Here is a 21,981-nt window from a genome sequence, read left to right on the forward strand (position 1 = left end):
AGCCTAGTGCTGCTTAGCTATGATATTTGTCACTGTCTATTACCAATGCGCTATCTAGAGAATGATTGTTGAGAGATCTAAATAGATTCACTGTTGCTATTGAAGTCATTCATTAATTTGTAGACAAACTGGAATTAAAGCCAGACTAAGTCAGCACGGATGGAACTATCCAAGCAGAAGACATCTCCTTCAAATGTTGACATTTTGTTGCATTTTCAACCAAACACAATTCAATATTACTTTTCTAATACAGTAAATAGCCTAAAGTTAAGGCCATTTTACAAACTAATGTAACATTCAAATTAGTAACACATCCATGGCCACATTTTGAGGTTACGGTAACTTTCCATTTCTTCTTATGTAATCATATAAAGCATGCATTTTCAAGATACAGATAACTGCCAAACTAATGGAAACACTTGAGTAAATGAAGGTAAGTGTGCTTCCTGAGTTAATTAAGCAATTAACATGCCATCATGCTTAGAGTCATGTATAAAAATGCTGGGCAGGTTATTATTTTGGCTCCCATGGCTACGCCCCCACAGCATGACAATGGCACCATCCACAGGGCACGAGTGGTCACTGAACGGTTTGATGAGCATGAAAACTATGTAAACCATGTACCATGAGGTGTCTCAGTCACCAGATCTCAACCCAATTGAACAATTTTGGGAGATTCTGAATTGGCGCCTGAGAAAGTGTTTTCCACCACCATGAACAAAACACCAAATTACGGAATTTTCATGGAAGAATGGTGTCGCTTCCCTCCAATAGAGTTCCAGACACTTGAAGAATCTCTGCCAAGGTGCATTGAAGCTGTTCTGGCTCGTGGTGTCCCAACGCCCCATTAAGACACTTTATGTTGGTGTTTATTTTGGCAGTTACCTGTAGCATGCAATGGCCAGTCACAGGTCTGCGGGGATGTTCACAATTGCTGTAATAATCTGCCAGAATCTTGGAACAGCATTGATCACTTACTTTTAATGTAATCTCAACCACAATCTAGGTAATTTGGTTCTGCTGTTAGATGATAACCCAATCTGTTGTATAAATAAACAGAACATCTGACATGTGCTTTAAAATGGTTGAAAGCGTAGTGATGGACATTTGGGTGACAACTAAACCAAAAATCAGACATTGTTTTTCCATTGGAATTTGGTGGTGCTTGTAGATGGTTAAAAGCATAGTGATAACACATTGGAAATTCCAACTAAAACTTTTCCACCAGTCTTTTAGACTGGGTGAATATAGGTTAATGTCATTGATCAACGTTATCAACCAATTATACAATTATCTGCGTTGAAATGACGTGGTGTGCCCGGCCCGGTGGGCATTGCAGTAGCCATGTTTGTCTAAATGAATGGCACACTTGGAGAGTTGCGCAGTACAGAAGAACCTCACCCAGTGGAAGCCCCTACTCAGCAGAGTAGACTATGAAACCCCTCAAGACATTTCCCTACTCTGTGGACTTCCTATTCATTTTGCCTGTGCATTGGGGTCTGACAATGAGCTTCAACTCGTCTTAAGCGGCTTCCAGTCGTCACTGGCCAGGCCATCATTGTAAATTTGAATTTGTTCTGGTCCTCACTTTGATAAATAAAAGGTTACATGTAGTACTTAAAATACATAACCTTCAATTACTTAAGGTTATTAAGTTTGCGTTTTTACACTGTACATCAGTGATGAGACAAATCAAGCCAATAGGTCAGTTTGTGAGAAGTGAATGTACATGAATGGGATTGTCTTGCATCAAATCAAGTCAAGCAGTAAACAGAATTAAGTAACAGTCCTGCCTGCAGTTTTATTGTGATAACACTCACTGTAAAGGACATCACTACAACACAAAAATGTTTGAACACAAACAACTTGTATGAAAACTAAGAAAACACAAAAAACATAATAGCATTCATGTAAGTACACAATACTAAAAATGACTTTAGTCAAACAATGTTACAGAAATAAGCTGAGAATGTGTTATTACTTCCAGTTGACAGTGGTCGTTTTACCACAATCTATTTTCATATGTACCTGTGCCTCCTGTTGCAATGGAAAAAACTAACACTATAAAAACATATACATTTTCATAAATAAAATTAAACCATTCTAATAAAATAAAGCATCTATAATGAAGGCAATCTTCAAAGAAAATATATGACCAGTAATTCATGCAGGCTAGATTGGTAGTCATGCCAACAAAGTCTGAAACAGAGTCAGTCCGGATGAGGGAGAGGAAAATGGTGATCAGCATCTGATAGAACATTGTCATTAGCCCCATTTATACCTGCATCCTTTGCCCTGATCTTGTCCACATTCTGATTGTGCCCACATTTTTAGACAGGTGTAGATAATTAAAAGACACATTGTGATCTGATCATCCTGCCCACTTCCAGGTGTAAGATATTCAGACACAATGTGTGTCTGACGACAGATCTGGACAGAGAAACCATTTATATAATAATTATTCCGCCCTCTAAAATCATTGACAGGTGGGACCATTAACTGATTAGATCAACATGTCTTACAATAAATCAATATTATTTTGAAAGAATAGCTATGAAATCATTTGTATAAAAAGGAAGGGACCAGGAAATCTGGTCACAATGCCGACACAGTGGGAAAGGTGACACCTAGACAGTCACACAACTGAATGCATTCAACCGAAATGTGTCGTACGCATTTCTCTGAATCGGAGGTGTGGGGGGCTGCCTTAACGTTCAAGGCGCCTGGGGAGCAGTTGTTATTGTTGGTGCCTTGCTCAAGGGCAGAAAAGCAGATTTTCCCACTTTGCCAGCTCAGGGATTTTAAAAAGTGACATTTCAGTTACTGGCCCAACGCTCTTAACCTCTAGGCTACCTGCTGCCCTGGACGAATAACAGACATTTTAAAACCATGTGTAGACACATTTCTTGAAAATGTTTGCACAATCAGAATGTAGACACGATTAGGACAAAGGACCCATGTTAGCACCAGGTATAAAACAGGGATATAGAAATAGAATGAGAACTCATCTACGGAATCGATCAGCCCAGTCACAGTTGCATCATATGCAACCATGTTCTGATTCCACCCTATGGTTTCATAACAGGTTCCTAGCAGTATAGCTCTGGACAAATCTCCAGATACATCTCTCAACGATGATCAAATCTGGTTTAGTGCTCAAAAACCTTTTTGTGGTGGTGTTGGCTTTTGGAATGTATGGGCTCATGCCATTGATTCTGAAGGATGATGTTGGCTCTCACTCTAAACAACCGAAAAGTGGAAAACGGCTCCATAGTTACTTGATTATGTAAAAAAGAAAAATGACACAAGCATAATCAAGACGAAACACTACTACTGCCTGCCCATGTATGGGCAGCTTGTGCTTTCCCCAACATCAGACCTTCATACCCATCCAGTCTATTAGTCCAGTCAATAATAGGCAAACTGAACGTCAGCTATGACAGAGTGGCAGGCAAGTAAATAACAAGGAGATGACACAACTGCACACATGCTCTGTCACAGAAGTGACACAGTGTAATGTAATGACAGTCCTATAGTGATCTCATCCATGCAGGACAATTTGATCATTATAAGCAGTTAATCTCTATAACCGCATTCACTATAAGCAGAGTGCACTATAACGTTTTTCTACTGTCTATCTGTAGTATCATAATGAGGTGTATGTTTTCACAGTAAACCTAAAATGGCACTAATGGCTGAAACAGTCAGGATGATATCCCCTGAACCATTAGTCCATGTAGTGTGTTACACTGGGTTGACGTCGTGGTTCTGGTTGAGATTAAGGTTGTGGTTGTGCAGGGCCTGGTTGCGGTGGTGTCGGTGCAGGTGGATGGCGTTGGCCTCGGGCAGGTCAATGGGTTCGAAAGTGTTGGATACGGCGGGCATGAACTGGCGGAAGATACTGACACTGCCATGCCAGAAGGTGGGCTGGGGCAGGCGGCCCGTGGGGGTCCAGGTACGGGTTGAGGGGTCATAAGCTTCCACCACATCAGACAGCTCAAACGTGTTGTCATAGCCACCAGACACAAAGAGACGACCGCCCAGGGCTGCCACACTGCCTCCTACATGGACCTGAAGAAGGAAAAAAATGTGATCATCAGTTGAGAATACGCCGATCTTAAAACTAAACTTGTGTCGTCTGCAATTACAGATACACATGCATTACATATTTTGATAAGAAATACTATTGTCAAGGCTGATGGAAAAAGTATGTCAAGCCATAAGACTTAACACCTTGAGTGTGTCACATACCTGTGTCATGGGGCTAATCTTGTCCCATCCATTCTTCTGAGGGTTATAGACGTCGACCTCCGCCGAGTCATCCCTAGAACGCAAGATTCTACAGTGAGAAATGTCACGCCTAGCCAAAATCATATAGCATTCATCCTCCTTTTGCTTGTTTGCTGATGATGGGCAGTTTTTTCAACATTAGAACAGAATAATTGACCTGTATGTAATACCACATTATGTAGAGTTATTTTTTTTATATATATTTTTTTATCTCGTCCAACTGTTATAAAGTTGATCCCATTGAGATTAAAAACGTTTTTTTTTTTATAAAGTCGCACATTCCTGTCCATATTCTCCTCACCTGACAAAGTATATGAGCCCATTGAGAGTGACTGTTTTGGGAGCGAAGGACCACGGCGGCAGCTCGCCACAGTTGACTAGGGTCCATCGATTGGCTTCCGAATCATAGCACTGGATGGCCATGTTATCCTCCCCAGTGGTGGTCATGGAGCCAATGGCGTAAAGGCGCCCCCTGCAAGTGGTGGTGGAACAGTTGTCCATGGCGTGCAGCATGGGGGGCAGGGCCTCCCAGCAGTCCAGCGCGTGGTCGTAGCGCTCCGTGCTGTCTGGCGCCACCACATACAGCTGGCCCTTGAGGACACAGGAACTGTGGTACTCCCGGGCTTTCAGCATGGGCGACACCTCGGTCCACTCATTGACACTGGAGTTGTAGCGCCACACGCCGTCGTAGAGTCGCGAACCGTCAGATCCTCCTAAGGACAGGAGAGAAAGGTGTCAGAGATGGAAGAGATCCACAAAAATACAAGTAGCTACAGTGCATTTGGAAAGTACAAAGACCCATTCATTTTTTCCATATTTTGTACAGCCTTGTGCTAAAATGAATTAAATAAAACATTTCCCTTAATCTACACAAAATACCCCATGATGTCTTTAAGTCTTTAGAAAGTCTTGAAAAATAAATAAATGAATAACTTATTTACATAAGTATTCAGACACTTTGCTATGAGACTCGAAATTGAGCTCAGGTGCATCCAGTTTCCATTGATCATCCTTGAGATGTTTCTACAACTAGGAGTCCACCTGTGGTAAATTCAATTGATTGGACATGATTTGGAAAGGCAGACACCTGTATATATAAAAAAGGTCCAACAGTTGACAGTGCATGTCAGAACAAAAACCAAGCCATGAGGTCGACGGAATTGTCCGTAGAGCTCCTAGACAGGATAGTGTCAAGGCCCAGATCTGGGGAAGGGTACAAAAACAATTCTGCAGCATTGAAGGTCCCCAAGAACACAGTGGCATCCATCATTCTTAAATGGAAGAAGTTTGGAACCATCAAGACTCTTCCTAGAGTCAGGGAGGTGAACAAGTCAGGGAGGTGAACAAGAACCCGATAGACACTGACAGAGCACCAGAGTTCCTCTGTGGAGATGAGAGAACCTTCCAGAAGGACAACCATCTCTGCAGCACTCTACTTTATGGAAGCCACTCCATAGTAAAAAGGCACATGACAGCCGCTTGGAGTTTGCCAAAAGGTACCTAAAGACTCTCAGACTATGAGAAACAAGATTCTCTGGTCTGATGAAACCAAGATTGACCCTGTGGCCTGAATGCCAAACGTCATATCACTACGTGACACCATCACTACAGTGAAGCATGGTGGTGGTAGCATCATGCTGTGTGGATGTTTTTCAGCGGCAGGGACTGGGAGACTAGGGGAAAGATGAACGGAGCAAGGTACAGAGAGAGATCCTTGAAGAAAACCTGCTCCAGTGCGCTCAGGACCTCAGACTGGGGCGAGGGTTCACCTTCCAACAGGACAATGACCCTAAGCACACAGCCAAGACAACACATGAATGGCTTCGGGACAAGTCTCCGATTGTCCTTGAGTGGCCCAGCCAGAGCCCGGACTTGAACCCGATCAAACATCTCTGGAGAGACCTGAAAATAGCTGTGCAGCGACGCTCCCCATCCAACCTGACAGAGTTGAGAGAATCCGCAGAGAAGAACTCCCCAAATACAGGTATGCCAAGCTTGTAGCATCATACCCAAAAAGACTTGAAGCTGTAATTGCTGCCAAAGGTACTTTAACAAAGTACTGAGTAGAGGGTCTGATGACAATGTAAATGTAATTTCATTTTTTTATATATAAATTTGCAAAAATGTCAAGTCTGTTTTTGCATCGTCATTATGGAGTATTGTGTGTAGATTGTTTTTCTCATCAATTTCATCAATTTTAGAACAAGGCTGTAACGTAACTTTCCCGAATGCACTGTGGTGCTTATTGAAAACCCTTTGCTGGTCGAGCAGAAGTTCCCAAGAGGTCAACCTGACATGAGATCTGGGTATCTGTCACGATCGTGTGTAGACGGACCAAGGCGCAGTGTGATTGGAGTTCCACATCTTTATTATGTGAAACTTAAAACAAGAAACCAACAACGACCGTGCAGTACTGAGGTGCAACATGCACCGACTCAAAACAAGATCCCACAATACACAGTGGGGAAATGGCTGCCTAAATATGATCCCTAATCAGAGACAACAAGAAACAGCTGCCTCTGATTGGGAACTATACCAGGCCAACATAGAAATAAACAAACTAGATTTACCCACCTTAGTCACACCCTGACCTAACCAAAATAGACAATAAAAAGGCTCTATGGTCAGGGCGTGACAGTATCAGCTTTATGTGGAAGTGGCCCTCCACAATATTTTACATGATGATTAACTTGGAAACTGATGCTACGAGTCCACCAGACATCCCACCAGGGGTCTTTTCACAAATCCAGAACAAATTCAAGAAAGCGTACAGTATTATACAGAGCCATTATTGCATGAAACTCCGTTCCATCTCATATTTTTCAAATGACAGCAAACCTGGTTTCAAAAAACAGATAAAGCAACACCTCATGGCATAACAATTTGACCATGATGTATACACAATACGTGTACGTATTGATATATAGGCTACGTGTGACTTATTAAAATTGATGTAGTTCTGTCCTTGAGCTGTTCTTGTCTATTAAAGTTCTGTATTATGTCATGTTTCATGTTTTGTGTGGACCCCAGGAAGAGCAGCTGCTGCTTTCGCAACAGCTAAATGGGGATATGCAATTTCAATAGTTTAATCAAATGCAATATCTTCTTTCAGTTTCCTGGCCATGTGCTCTACTCACATTCTGTGTCCTTATGTAGTTTCACCTTGTAGATGTAATGACAATATTGCCACAAGGGCATTGAATCAAAGGTACCCTACTAAATCAACCTGAAGACACCTTTCATAAAACCAGCCCATTTCCCAACCATGTGTTCTGTGCTACAGCCATTTGGTCCTTCTGATCCTGCTGCCAGCAATGGTATGTATGAGACCACTGCTAATGATTTATGACTCCTATCACTGACCAGCATTACAGGCAGCGTTAGAGGGCTTGGGATATTTTCTCAGTGGAAACACTGTCTTTTCCTGAACCTGAAGGCCACTCGGTAATGATGATTGCCCTTCATTTAGACCTGGGTTCAAGTAGCCTACTACTTAAAATCACTTCCAATATGTTATCTGTGCTTGATTGAGCTTGTCTGGCTTAACAAAACAATAGTCCCAAAATGGCAAACCCTGCATGTCAGGCACTACAGGCAGCTTCAAATACATACTCAAAGTATAATAATACAGATTTAAAATTGTATTTGAACCAATGATGTACACTACCATTCAAAAGTTTGGGGTCACTTAGAAATGTCATTGTTTTTGAAAGAAAAACACTGTTTTATCCCCATAAAATAACATCAAATTGATCAGAAATACAGTGTAGACATTGTTAATTTTGTAAATGACTATTGTAGCTGGACATAAATAAATGGAATATCTACATAGGCGTACATAGGCCCATTATCAGCAACCATTACTCCTGTGTTCCAAATGGCATGTTGTGTTAGCTAATCCAAGTTCATCATTTTAAAACACTAATTGATCATTAGAAAACACTTTTGCAATTATTTTAGCACAGCTGAAAACTGTTGTCCTGATTAAAGCAATAAAACTGGCCTTCTTTAGACTAGTTGAGTATCTGGAACATCAGCATTCGTGGGTTTGATTACAGGCTCAAAAAAATTCCAGAAACAAATAACTTTCTAATGAAACTCGTCAGTCTATTCTTGTTCTGAGAAATGAAGGCTATTCCATGCGAGAAATTGCCAAGAAACAGAAGATCTCGTACAATGACGTGTACTACTCCCTTCACAGAACAGAGCAAACTGGCTCTAACTAGAATAGAAAGAGGAGTGGGAGGCCCCGGTGCACAACTGAGCATGAGGACAAGTACATTAGAGTGTCTAGTTTGAAAAACAGACACCTCTCACAAGTCCTCAACTGGCAGCTTCATTAAATAGTACCCGCAAAACACCAGTCTCAACGTCAACAGTGAAGAAGCGACACCAGGATGCTGTGTTATTTTGCCCATCTTATTTATATTGGCCAGTCTGAGATATTGCTTTTTCTTTGCAACTCTGCCTAGAAGGCCAGCATCCTGGTGTCGTCTCTTCACTGTTGACGTTGAGACTGGTGTTTTGCGGAGGAGTATTTCTGTCTAATAAATCTCTTTTGTGGGGGAAAAAAACTCATTCTGATAGGCTGGGCCTGGCTCCCCACTTGAGAGCCAGGCCCTACCCATGGCTGCACCCCTGCCCAGTCATGTGAAATCCATAGACTAGGGCCTAATTCATTTATTTCAATTAACTGATTTCCTTTCGTTGAATTTCGTTAAATGTTGCATGTTGCGTTTACATTTCTGCTCAGTATAATTTCAAAACTATGCATTAAGGTAATTATAGTATAAATGTGGAAAAACAAATGTAGACATTAATAACTGCATTTCTATATCTTCCAAAATATTTTTTACAATAGTTGGGGAGTGCCAAGATGGGGGAACAGTGGCTCTAAAGAGTGAAAACTGCTGTTCACAAATGCTCTCCATCCATCCTCACTGAGCTCGAGCTGTTTTGCAAGGAGGAATGGGAAAACATTTCAGTCTCTCGATGTGCAAAACTGATAGACATACCCCAAGCGACTTACAGCTGTAATCGCAGCAAAAGGTGGCGCTACAAAGTATTAACTTAAGGGGGCTGAATAATTTTGCACGCCCAATTTTTCAGTTTTTGATTTGTTAAAAAAGTTTGAAATATCCAATAAATGTCGTTCCACTTCATGATTGTGTCCCACTTGTTGATTCTTCACAAAAGAATACAGTTTTATATCTTTATGTTTGAAGCCTGAAATGTGGCAAAAGGTCGCAAAGTTCAAGGGGGCCGAATACTTTCGCAAGGCACTGTAAATATTTGATGTGAATCCAGGTCTGTCTATCAGTGATGAGCCCATGGACCACTGCTGCAGTCTTAGCAGGACACCATACCCCTCCCGCCTAGCTAACTCACCTTAACTCTCTTCTCTCTCAAATATAGCAAGAGTAGCTGGCTGCTGTGTTTTATTTATACTCACACTGCCTGCCTGCTATTTCATAAGATGCAAAATGGCTGGAAAGCTGCAGAGCATTCTGGTAACAGAGTGACTAAGACACCACACAGCAACTATAACCACTTATGTACACTGCAGTCCATTGTAAAGTTAAACTCAATGTAGATTATAGCTGGATACAATAATGTGTTTGCACATATAGCCTGTGTTAAATCTTAAAAGAAAGATGTTATGCTGCTATATCCAGTAAAATCAATACCTTTTATACTTTGTCACATGTAAAACTACTTATTACCTTTCATAAATCCATTATAAAGTATACCTGAATGATCAGGGCATTGTCAACTTACCTGTGACATACATATCGTTGCCCAGGGCAGCTATACTGTAGCCCCCTCCCAGGTGATCAGGGAACTCAGCCAGATAGCGCCACTGTCCAGTCTGAGGGTTGTAACAGTCCACAGTGACCAGCTCATCGCAGTCCTGGTCACAGCCTCCCACCACAACCAGGATCTCAGCCAGTCCGGTTGAGGGCCGTGGCCGCATGCGCTGGCAGGGTCTGTCGTGGCGGTCGTACTCACACGACTGGAAGCTCCGGGCCTCACTCACCATTCTCAGGCAGGAGGGGGAGAGGTAGACCAGTGGGTCACTCTCCACGTGGGCGAGTAGATAAAACCGGCGCACGAAGGGTAGTCTCACCTGCTGCAGCAGCTCGGGCCAGTAGTGGAGCCGCCTCTGTAGGTCTGCTTTGATCCAGCGCACCGCAATCTGATAGGCCGTCTCCTCCTTGTCCACACACAGCGCGTCGTCCGACACAAACTCCAGCAAACGTTTCCAGGGCAACCGCTCAAAGTCCTTGCCTTTGGCCAGATCCACAATGTTCTTGAGGACAAAGCGGCGTGCGCTGACGGCTAGATCGCGGCAAGCGTAGGCCTCGGCAAAGTCCTGGATCTCCAGGCAGTTGGAGACGTCTAACCTCTGCTCAAGGAAGGCACAGCAGGCCTCTTTGACCGAGGGGAACTGGAACAGGTCGGCAGTCTTCAGCAGAAGATCTACATTATCCTGGGTGACTGTGACTCGGCCTGTATAACAGAAGTCCACCAGCAGGCCCAGCAGTTCAGCAGACACCTCGTGAAGGACCACACGGTCCATGGCGCTCTCTCTCAATGTCCCGGCGAACATGGCCCTGAAGTAGGTGCTGGCTGCAGCCAACACGGTGCGGTGGCAGTGGAACTCCTGGCCCTCGGCGCACAGAGTGATGTCGAAGAACTTGCGCTCGGCACGGAGCTCGTGGATCCCCCGGAGAAGGTTGAAGGCGTGGGCCGTGTCGAAGAAGGGCAGCGTGGACGGCTGCGTCTGGATCACTGGCTTCTCAGATATCACTCCTCCCTCTAACCCCCCTCTGTTCATCACTCCTCCCTCCATCTCTCTGTTTGGATATCTCAAAGAGTTTGTACTCAGAAGATTGGGTTAATCTGAAAAACAGAAACAGCATTAGCATTTCTCTTACAATCACTTCTAAACGGGTTCAGATTCACAGATTCACTCACTGTACCATACTCTTAATACATATCCTACAAACCAAAAACACACTAAATAAATAAGCAACACTGTAAAAATTCAAAAGAGTTAGCGTTAGCAAGGCAAGCTACTTACAGAAACCGGTGGTATTTTCAACACAAATAACAACCAGCTAAATTACAGTAAATAAATGATGAGGAGCCCCCTGCCTGATGAGACCTACTGGGCAAATTAAAACAGGAAAACAACACTGTGAAAAAAGTTGCCTGTGTTCTAGAAGGTACCACTGCAATTTGGACAGCTCCAGTGACTATGAGCAGCTCCCTGTCCGTGTTTAAGAAAGTGAGCTCTGGGTCTATAAATACACCAACAGGCAGTGTCCATTTCCACTGTGTGGGAGGGGTGTGTGTGTGTGTGTGTGTGTGTGTGTGTGTGGAGTACACCTAATACGTTGTGGATTACCTCAACTCCCATTCCCATATCTCTGTCTGCCTAACGTACATCCTCCTATCAGCCCCCCCGAAGTTAGTTGTCAAACTAGAGCCAGCCAGCCTGCCACTAGCCTGCTGACAGTCACCCTCAGACCCAAACATTGCACTTCCTGTCATAATACCCACAAATCAGCTTGTTAAAAACACAGGACAGACTAAAGCTACCATGTGTTCTAACCAGGCCAAACACAAGAAATACCTACTTGACAAAAAATAAAGTCTCACAGTTCTCTGAAAACTGTTGTAAAACTATTAAATCACCTAGCATGCCACAGCATAAGGAGAGCTCCCTGGTTTCGCACTGAAAAGTTATAACAAGTCTGCTCTAATAAGGAGAACATCCATTACAAGGAGGGAGTCTCAAAAGAAAAATGTTACGTTTTAGGAGCTGGTTTAAAACTGTGAGTCACTGTGTCGGTAGTGTCGCACGATTCACACATCTAAATAGAAGCCCCTGGTTTTTTACTGGAAGGTTATTTCTCGCTAATGTTGCCTTTAAATCTGTAATCTTCTAGGACGTAGCCTATTTGTAAGACGACTATCCGGTCAAATTGTACAATTCATATTGAACATCGACACGGAAGTCGATGCGCCATCAATGCTATTCTACATGTTATGTCATTGGGGAGCTTCAACAGCAACCAGTCATCTGAAGGCTCAGTAAAAACTTTGGGATGGATTCATGGTTACTAGTATCCAACATGATTCCAGGTGGGATTACAGGAAAACCATGCCTACTTGAAATACACAGGTCTTTATAGAGATGAGCTTCATAAAGGCCTTCCTGGGCCAGAAGAAAAAAAGAAAAGACGCAGTGCGTAGAACCTCAGCGGAGCACACAGCTCACATTCCACACCAGGATTCAACAATGCAGCCAGCAGCCCCCCCCCCCGCCCGCCCAAGGACAGAGTGGGCCCCCTAAAGGTTAGCATACTCTACAAAGGTCTGAAACCTGCTCTAGAGTCTTCCTAGCTCTGCTCTTTAAAACTTCTGGGTAAGTGATTGTTTCAGGTCGAAAGGGATAATTGCATTTCCTTGTACTGTGCTAGGGTCTGGTTCACCAATTCCACATACGTCTATGAAGTCAATGTGTTAGGCTATAACTCCTATAGTACAGCATTATACAAGCCAGCTACTGCCTTTCTGGTCATATATTAAATTGGATATTATAATACATTCAATTGGACTATATAAATCCACACTACTATTCCTTCTCGCCCACCTCTTGGTGTGCAAGTAAGTATGATAGCCTACCCAGCTAGCACATTTGGTTCCATGGAAGTTGTGGGAACATACATTTTTGGTTTCCTATTGGTTCTGGGAACGAAGCCATACGTTTCCTGACCGGTAAAACTGAACTTATTTTTTTAACATTCTGAGAACAGAAGTAAACATTTAGCCAGTTCTGAGAACGTACATTTTTAGTTTGCAGGGAGGTTCTGAGAAATTTTTTTTAATGATCTAAAAACAGAAATTATAGGTTATTTGAAGGTAATTCAATAATGTTCTGAGAACATGTTTCAATAAGACTTTTAATAACAGTTTGGGTTAACTGTTTTGAACTTCAAGCACAGATACTGTAGGACACATGGAAATGAATTTGCTTAGACAATCATGTGAATAGTTTTTTTGTGATTGTGACACGGTATCAGTGAGATTCAAACCTATGATTTTCTGTTCTCTATCCCTGGAATTAGTCTGGTAAAGTATTGAAATGTCAAGAAAATAAAGTTGTTTTGTTTACGTTCTTAAATGTGCTGAGAATGTTCAAAAGCCAAGCAACTATCCTGCACCATTCCCAGAAAGTTGCGGGAAGGTTGAATGCAAAATAAACATAGGACAACCATGCTCTCACCAAGCTCTAAGAAAGATATGGTTCTCAGAACGGTATGTGCTTGCTGGGCACTCTGTAAATGTACATGAACAACACGTTTTTTTGACAAACATACATGTTAGAATTATATCTGTGGGACACAGAGAGTAAGGTTAAGTGATTTCCAAAGACCCGAGAGGGGTATTAAGCAATTTACGAGTAGTGTTTACCAACCTAGAATAGCAGAGTGAAAGCGATAGCCTTCACTCAGACCGAGGGAGAGAGCAGAGGTGGGTGGAAGGAAAGAGCAGAGGTCGGTGGACTAACTGGCTGGTATGTCAGGACCAGGAGAGGAATACAGAGAAAGTATTGTGACCATCAGGCACCATGTGACTAGAACCTACCCACCAACCCACACAGGAAGCATTTTATGTTTATTGGCAAACGTGGACGATACATGCCACCACCCTCACCATGTTTCATAACAGTAGTGGCCTGTGTGGCCAGGAACTAGGAACTTGAATCATGCTCTATAGTTAGGAAGTATGACCTCCTTGGTGAAACCCCCTAAGATAGAGGCAACACGGTCAGTCATAGTTCTCAATAAAAAGCCAGTCGTCATCTAATAAGTTGCTGGACTATTTGTCTTGGGTGGGAACGGGGAATGGCTGATGAGCTAAGCTTGGTAATATAGTGGTAATAGATGAATCTATAGGTGTCATTTTCTTCTAAATACACTTGTTCACACCAATGACTGTAGGGTTGACAGTTCAAAATACCAAGAGGTAAATGCCAGACCACATGGTCACAAACAATTTGTTAAGAACATAGAAGAACAAGGCCTCACTTTCAGCCTGAAAGTCTTCTTTAGGTTATTTTTCTAGAAACATAATATGGCACACATCCTGAAGCCGCAGAGTGAAACCGTAAACAAAATGTTTAAAAAAAAAAAATCCTCCCCAGTGATCCTGGAATGAAGTACATTGATCTCCATGAATGTGTGCCTACAGCCAAAAGAGTCATTATGTTATGAAGTGTGGTTTCAGAAAGTCTTCGAATCCAGCTATGAAATGTTTATTTGGAAGCTAGGCCTATTCTGTGTACACGGTTGGGGTAAATCAAAACCAGACTGAACTGTTTTCCTTCCAGTGGGTCCGACTTCACTATGCAGCCAAAACAACAACATATTCTGTTGGCCCCCTGCTGGTAGGCCCTGGTAAACACCAAAGAAGCAAAATCCAAAACCCAATTACTCTCAGTTCAAAACCAACACCAAAATCATGGATCCATAAAGTGCCTAGTCATCACTTTAACTGAGATATAAATAATATTTAAAAAAGAAAGAACAGTGATTAGAAACCCAGGATACATTTGAAAAAGTACTAGCCACCAGCAGGCCAATATAAGCCTGGTCGCAGATCTGTTAGTACTCTCTAATTGCCACATCATATGGTTTGGCAAGACGGCACTAACTGAGCTGGGACCAGGCTAATATTGCACCTGGTAGGTAAATGTCCATGACAACACAGATGCTGCAGGGCCTGCATACTAGGGGCCTGGAGAACCAACAGAGTGGAGCGAGCTAAAGAGCCGGGTTCTCCACAGCTGATCCCCGTGCAGCCTGGCTTTAAAAAGGCAACAAACCCAGTCAATCCCTTTTCACATTCCATCTGGAGAGAAGAGGGAACAGTTTGAGCCCTGAATGTGGTGGGGCTACTTAGATAAGAGTAACACTGGGTGGAGTGGTGGAGGGCAAAGCCTTGTATGCTGACTGATAGCACATTGTCTTTGCTCACCAACCTATAACCTTAAAGTACTTTTCCATAAAAGGCGAGTTCATGTTCTACTTGTCACATGCACCACATCACATGCAAGTACAGTGAAATACTTAACTGGCAAGCCGTACCCAACAGTGCAGTACTCAATATAAAAAAAAGTATAACTAATAACAAAATATAATTAATTAAAAAAAACACATTAAATAAGAGAGAAGTATATACAGGTATATACAGGGTCTGTGCCAGAACCAAATGTACAATGTGCAGGGATACTAGAGTATTGAGGTAGATATTGGCAGGGATTAGGAGACTGGTAGCAGGATAAACAATAATACATAGTATGGCAGCAGTGGTGTGTGCGTGCGTGGTGAGATTGTGTATGTAAGTGTGTGGGTGATGGATTAGAATAATGTTCACAGTCAGAGTCATATCTACAGCTAATGGTTCCTCCTAAATGCACATGTACAGTACGTGCAACAAAAATACTTTAGCACAGATCAATTCCCTGCTTTCAGTTCAGACTTCAGTGAACCTCTCTGTTTACAATGTAGTTCACCAACTCAAATCCATAGTAAAAGCCAAATCCATGCAAGTGTTTCAATTTATGATACAAAGAAATCAATCAAGACCACATTACTACAATATCATAAACCCCACAGCATTCATCTTTTTTCTTTCTTTCTAGCAGTAAAGACAGTAGGCCCAGAGGTATCATGCCCATAGGCGGCACAGAGGCACATGCCCAATCAGATTTGTCCTGTTAAAGAAAATAAACATTAATTTCTTTATTATGACTTTTTTTCTCTCTATGAAATACTAGCTCCTAGTCACTTAGCAATTTTATGAAGTTGGCTGTAGCTAGCCCAGATTGGGAGATAGGTTCCCAATCTCATAACTAGCTACCAAGAAGTCATTTCAGGCTATCAAATCAGGTTAGAGTAGCTAGCTTGTTAGCCTCTTTTAGAGTGAAATACTTACACACTTGTCTCTAACATGTAGGCTCAACATTCACGAACAGTCCCATTACAAGTCAGAATGTTGAACGAACTTCATTTAAACTTACTTTACTTACTTTGTCCAACGAGTTTTGACTCTATCACGGAGGTAATCTGATCCAAAATATCTACAGGGAAGTGTTATCAGCCCAACCGTCAGTATGCTGGTCTGTATATCGGTTTGTATTTACGGTTTTTATTTTCAATATTGATGCAATTCACACGTGACAAACACTTGCACAATATGGCCGAGCCTAACCGAACCACAGACCGAACGTCAAACACTTCCATCTGATTGCGAGGAAGCGTGCTTCGGTCGACTACGTTCGGTTACATTCGGCTATTGTTAACATATACTCGTTACAGACAGACATTACAGTATGTTGCTTGTAAAAATACAAGGCTATGTTTTTTAGGGCCCAATTCTTAACAGTTCCATTTTTACCACATTCTTGCCGGGATAAGCCTTTTACATGTCCCGTGCACATGCCCGCAAGTTCAGGAATGGGAGTAGGCGTGGGCCGATGTAGGTGAACATCTATTTGAATAAATCCATGCAATATACACCGTCACAAGGAAATACATTTTTGATTTGTTTTAGGCAGGTCCTAAGAAACATTATAACATTATATTTATTTTCAAAAGAATAGAATGGGATATTTTGAAATGAATTATGTTACTGGTCTGTGCCCCAAGCACATTAATCAAAAGTTATTTTGTTCATTAAACAGACAAGACACACTTAGACTACCCTGATCGCAGTCACACACACAGCATTTAATAGTAGGCTATATTATATAATGAAATATAACAGAGTCAAATACAAATATTTTTCCCAAACAACTTGCGTCATGGCAACATGTGGAACCGCTGTCATATAAAAAGTGATATTTGGAAATAGAGCCCAAGGCAAGCCCATGTTCTTTGAGCCACGTTTCATCGCTTTCCTACTCTCTTAAGGACGGCAGGTAGCCTAGTGGTTTGAGTGTTGGGCCAGTAACCGAAAGGTTGCTGGATCAAATCCCTGAGCTGACAAGATAAAAATATGTCGTTCTGCCTCTGAAGATGGCAGTTAACCCACTATTCCCTGGTAGGCTGTCATTATAAATAAGAATTTGTTCTTAACTGACTTGCCTAGTTAAATAAAGGTTAAATATTTTTTTTTAAACTATACTCTCACTCCGCTTTGTTAGGGAGCAAGCATAGGGTGTTACATTGAAAGTACCTTCATCATGATACCGAAATAAAATAATATCAATCTATATTTTCAAAAGCATGCGAGTCTGGTATTCATATTTCACAACCTCTGCAGGCTTTTGGAGTTGCCTTTACGCGATCAAGTAAAATAATAGGCCTTCACTTGATTTAGACTATGTTATTCCATGTTAAATGTTTCTGATCAGTGATAGATGAGCAAACAAAAGACTAGCAATACCACCTCCCCTTATTTGCCCACTCAGATTAACCAAATATACAGACAGCGATTCAGTTAAAATCACATTGGATTGCTTAAGACAAGTCACAGGCTTTTGGTCGGGAGAAGGCCTAGGCTACTGCAGGTGAAGAGCAAAATAATCCACTTGTTAAGCTACATAACATGCTGGCAAAATGTTCTGATCAGTGATAATAAATGAGCCAACTAGACAAGATGATCATGAGCAGCACTCACTTCAACTTAGGCTACAATTAGGCTGTAGAAATGCTAGCTAACAAATATTCAAACAGAGAATCAGTGAAAATAAAAATCTGACATTGATTGATCAAGAAGAGTCCCCATGCTTGTCTCAAAGCAGCGTGAAACGGTGCTGGAATAGTTGACCACACGCAGGTAGGCTATTGCTTCAAATGTACTATAGCAATTGGATGACTTTGGGAGTTTTCAGTAAACAACAATTTGATGCCTTCAATTGCTATAGCATACTTCATTCCAATATTTTCATAATTCTGTGAAATTTATTCCACACAGTAATTATTTATGGATCCATCCAGTTGTGGTTAAGAAAACAGTGCTTGGGGTGGGCTATGTGAAGAGATGGATGAAGTAACATGCCTAGCAACCATTCAGAGCTTAAGAACGTAGTACATACCAATTAAGCATTAAGGCTGCATTTCATACTAAACCGTAGGCAGAACTTTACCGCAATAATGACTAGATCGGTTGGCAGAAATAAAAGTAAAGGCTTTGTCTCCGGCAATACCTTTAATTTATAAAGAAAAGTTGACAAAAAGATGGCGGGATGCTACAGTTGGCGGAAAAACGTCTTGGTTTGAAAAGTGTAATATTGTGCACCAGGTGCAATGCGTCAAGAGATTGAAAATATAAGCGACAGAACCTACCGGCGTCACAAAAAGTGGGGTAAACACTTTCCTGTGGATACCCTGTCTCCACCTCCTACCGCCAATAATAATAATACAGGTTATTCAACATTCTGCCTTATAGAGACTATAGCATCTTTTGTAAGGCGACTTTAGTTAGACTGAAAATCCACAGAGTAACCACGGTAGCAGTCTGAACTTTAGGCAACTAGCTTGTCTAACTATCTCAGCTGGCATGCCTGCTGGCAAGGTTGGTAGACTTTAGAAAGGCAAGCAATAACTAAACGCAGGGGTCGCGTTAAGAGTTCAGAAATCTGCATTTTCAAAACTCAGACCTTCAGAAAACAAATGGTGTTTTAAACCATTTCTCCTGTGTTCTATATTGAAAGTCAAAAGTATATATTTTTTTGCTTCAATAGTGATCATGGGCGTGCAACTATAGTTTTCATCACAGATAATACATTAGTAGAACACATTCGTCTGAAAATAGCTTAATTTTCATCAGATGACAACAGATGTGCAACGCTGTTGGCTAGCAGCCACACATGAGTTTACAATGAAAAGGCAGGGTATCTTTTGCAAAAAAACGATGCACATTTTCTAATGTGCATCCTATAAAAAAATGTAGCCAGCTACATTTCCTAGTATTTTGGTTGAAATCAATCTTGCATTTTACCAAAGAAATGCAGGCTACACTGAGAGAAAAGTAGCTACACATCAATCAGAGCTCTGTCTGCTGATAGAATGCCTGTTGGTGAATTCTCAGAGTGGAGAAGTGTAACTGAAACACAAAATGAGTCTGATGCCGAGCAGAAATTACAATAAGAAATATTGAGATAGATATTGTGTGTTTTCTATTTGTTTTTGTGAGTGAAAAACGCAGAATTGTTTTAACACGAACCCTGCTAAATGTAACGTTACTGAAAAACACTGAAATTCCTTTAAATATTTTACCCAATTTTTAGCAGAGATGCATATTTAGTTTCTTTTTTAAAAAATAACCAGGATACAGGCATAGAATTGGGCATAATGATTATTGCTCTACATTGCAAGAAAAGGCTGTTTCAGGTGTTTGAATGAAAAATTATCAAATGTATGGACGGGGGCTACCACAGGCATTCACTTTGTGCCCCATCCGATTTTGGGGGTGCATGTCACCCCTGAGTAGGCCTAATCCGCATTAGATTCTGTTCATTATAAACAAGGAAAACTATTAAAGATGGACAGGTATCCTACGAGTTACCCGTGTCTTTGTTTATGCGATATAACAGCATATACCACCTCCTATATCATGTAGAACTCCATTATTATTTAATGTCAGTGTACAGTCCAATCACGACGGTCTCCTTTCCATCGAGGAAAAACCTTCTTCGCAGACATAAAATATATAAAACATTAAGTAAATACACTTACCAAATGTAACGTAATCTAGTCAACGTATGGGTTATAGTTTTAAAAGCTTTACATTTGTTTACATTTCCTATCTGAAAATAAACTTTGCTGTTGCTTCCCTTCTCCAGTTATCTGCGCCATGATTCCGCGTCGTGTGAAGAATTGGGACAGCCACAGTTTATACATTGTATTTCCCAGATACTCTAGTGGCCGCTCTAACCATGAAAATAAATGTATTCAAAAATGGAAGGCAGGAGGCGAGATCAGGTGGGATCCTTCTAGCCAATGAGAGGGCAGAAGCATGTGAACAACAGGTACAACTGTTTCCACTGGTAACCAAAGCCACAAAGTCAAAATTGGCTATATTGTAAAGATGAATAAAATAAAATACATGTACTTTTTCGTCTTCATTTAAAGTTAGGGTTAGGCATAAGGTCAGCAGCGTGATAAATGTTAGGAAGATTACTTTGTGGCTATGGTAACTAGTGACGACCAGGCACAACTCCCAAATAAAATGTCACCTCTCCTACTTATATCAGTACAATCGTAACAACCTAATCATTACGAAACGTATATTTGATCAAATAAGGCACACGTAGCAAATAAGCCATTCCATGTGTTGTTCACCAAATTCGACACACATTGACCACACAAAAACTCCTCGCTTGGTGAGTGAAAATAACGAAAAACCGCCACCTGCTGGAGATGATACATTTTGGCCCCAGTTATCCCTCTCGCTTCGACTCTTCCTCTCTGGTACAGCCTCCAAACGTGCTTCTTCTTCTTCTTCTTCTTCGTCTTCTTCGGTATAGTGACGGTCCACAAAAACAAATGCTGCCACCTACTGTGCCAAAGGCCTGTGCTATCCGGGATCCATTGAAAGTCCCTACCCCATTGGAGCTAACATTTAAAAGGATTAAGGTAAGGGTTAGGATTAGGTAATGGTTACTTTTAGGGTCAGGGTAGGGGTTAGGGTTACGTTTTAGGGTATGGACGTCCCAAGTAACACATATTGCACTCACCCTGTGCCAAATGCTCCTCATTGGATACAGTAGTTGGCACAGTGTGACATTCACAACTTGTGGTTACATACAATGTAGCTAAAACCTAAAACTACTGGATATATATATTTTTAATCACCATATTTATCCTTAACAATAATTTTTTTTTGGTGTCATCTTCATGCTATTGCTTGAATCTGCATCATGCAGTTATGGGCTATTCTTTCTTATTTAAATTGAGAAAATATGTTGCAAATTAAACCACATTGCACGCATGAATTGTCAACATTTAGTTATGCTTTTGTTATAAAATATACATTTTATTTATTAGAAGCGCCCCCTCCCTCTGGAAAGGGAGGGGGCGAGAAATAGCCAAGAAACTGAAAATCTCGTTCAACACTGTGTACTACTCCCTTCACAGAACAGTGCAAACTGGCTCTAACCAGAATAGAAAGAGGAGTGGGAGGCCCTGGTGCACAACTGAGCAAGAGGACAAGTACATTAGTGTCTAGTTTGAGAAACAGACACCTCACAAGTCCTCAACTGGCAGCTTAATTAAATAGTACCTGCAAAACACCAGTCTCAACGTCAACAGTGAAGAGGCGACTCTGGGATGCTGGCTTCTAGGCAGAGTTGCAAAGAAAAAGCCATATCTCAGACTGACCAATAAAAATAAAAGATTAAAATGGGCAAAAGAACACAGACACTGGACAGAGGAACTCTGCCAAGAAGGCCAGCATCCCAGAGTCGCTTATTCACTGTTGAGACTGGTGTTTTGCAAACCCACAAATACTTAAAAACCTATTGGTACTAGGGGGCAGTATTTTCATTTTTGAAAAAAAAACGTTCCCGTTTTAAACAGGATATTCGGTCAGGAAAAGATGCTAGAATATGCATACAATTGACAGCTTTGAATAGAAAACACTCCAACGTTTCCAAAACTGTAAAGATATTGT

At 41.5% G+C, this 21,981-nt stretch overlaps 1 protein-coding gene across 2 annotated transcripts; it reads right to left on the bottom strand.

Annotated features, from left to right (window-relative positions):
- Window positions 1–1,776: 1,776 nt before the first annotated feature.
- Window positions 1,777–20,241, bottom strand: LOC139368492 (kelch-like protein 21). 2 transcript variants are annotated; one of them, XM_071107451.1, is made up of 5 exons: window positions 20,046–20,241; window positions 10,069–11,193; window positions 4,592–5,003; window positions 4,252–4,324; window positions 1,777–4,071 (listed from the first exon to the last, which is right to left on the bottom strand). In XM_071107451.1, exons 2-5 carry the CDS (start codon window positions 11,141–11,143, stop codon window positions 3,745–3,747), a joined length of 1,887 nt encoding a protein of 628 aa, XP_070963552.1. In that variant the 5' UTR covers window positions 11,144–11,193; window positions 20,046–20,241; the 3' UTR covers window positions 1,777–3,744. The 2 variants fall into 2 exon arrangements, with proteins under 2 accessions (XP_070963552.1, XP_070963553.1); XM_071107452.1 differs by lacking the exon at window positions 20,046–20,241 and adding an exon at window positions 11,375–11,588.
- Between the last annotated feature and the right edge of the window lie 1,740 nt (window positions 20,242–21,981).

This window comes from Oncorhynchus clarkii, chromosome 16 (genome assembly GCF_045791955.1).
Source record: "Oncorhynchus clarkii lewisi isolate Uvic-CL-2024 chromosome 16, UVic_Ocla_1.0, whole genome shotgun sequence".
In the NCBI taxonomy this organism is placed as follows: domain Eukaryota; kingdom Metazoa; phylum Chordata; class Actinopteri; order Salmoniformes; family Salmonidae; genus Oncorhynchus; species Oncorhynchus clarkii.

Coding starts and splice junctions, on each gene's coding strand:
- LOC139368492 (XM_071107451.1), bottom strand. CDS start 11,143: ATGGAGGGAGGAGTGATGAACAGAGGGGGGTTAGAGGGAGGAGTGATA. Junction 5,004..10,068: donor CAACGATATGTATGTCACAG/GTAAGTTGACAA, acceptor TCCTGTCCTTAG/GAGGATCTGACGGTTCGCGA. Junction 4,072..4,251: donor AGATTAGCCCCATGACACAG/GTATGTGACACA, acceptor TTCCTTCTTCAG/GTCCATGTAGGAGGCAGTGT.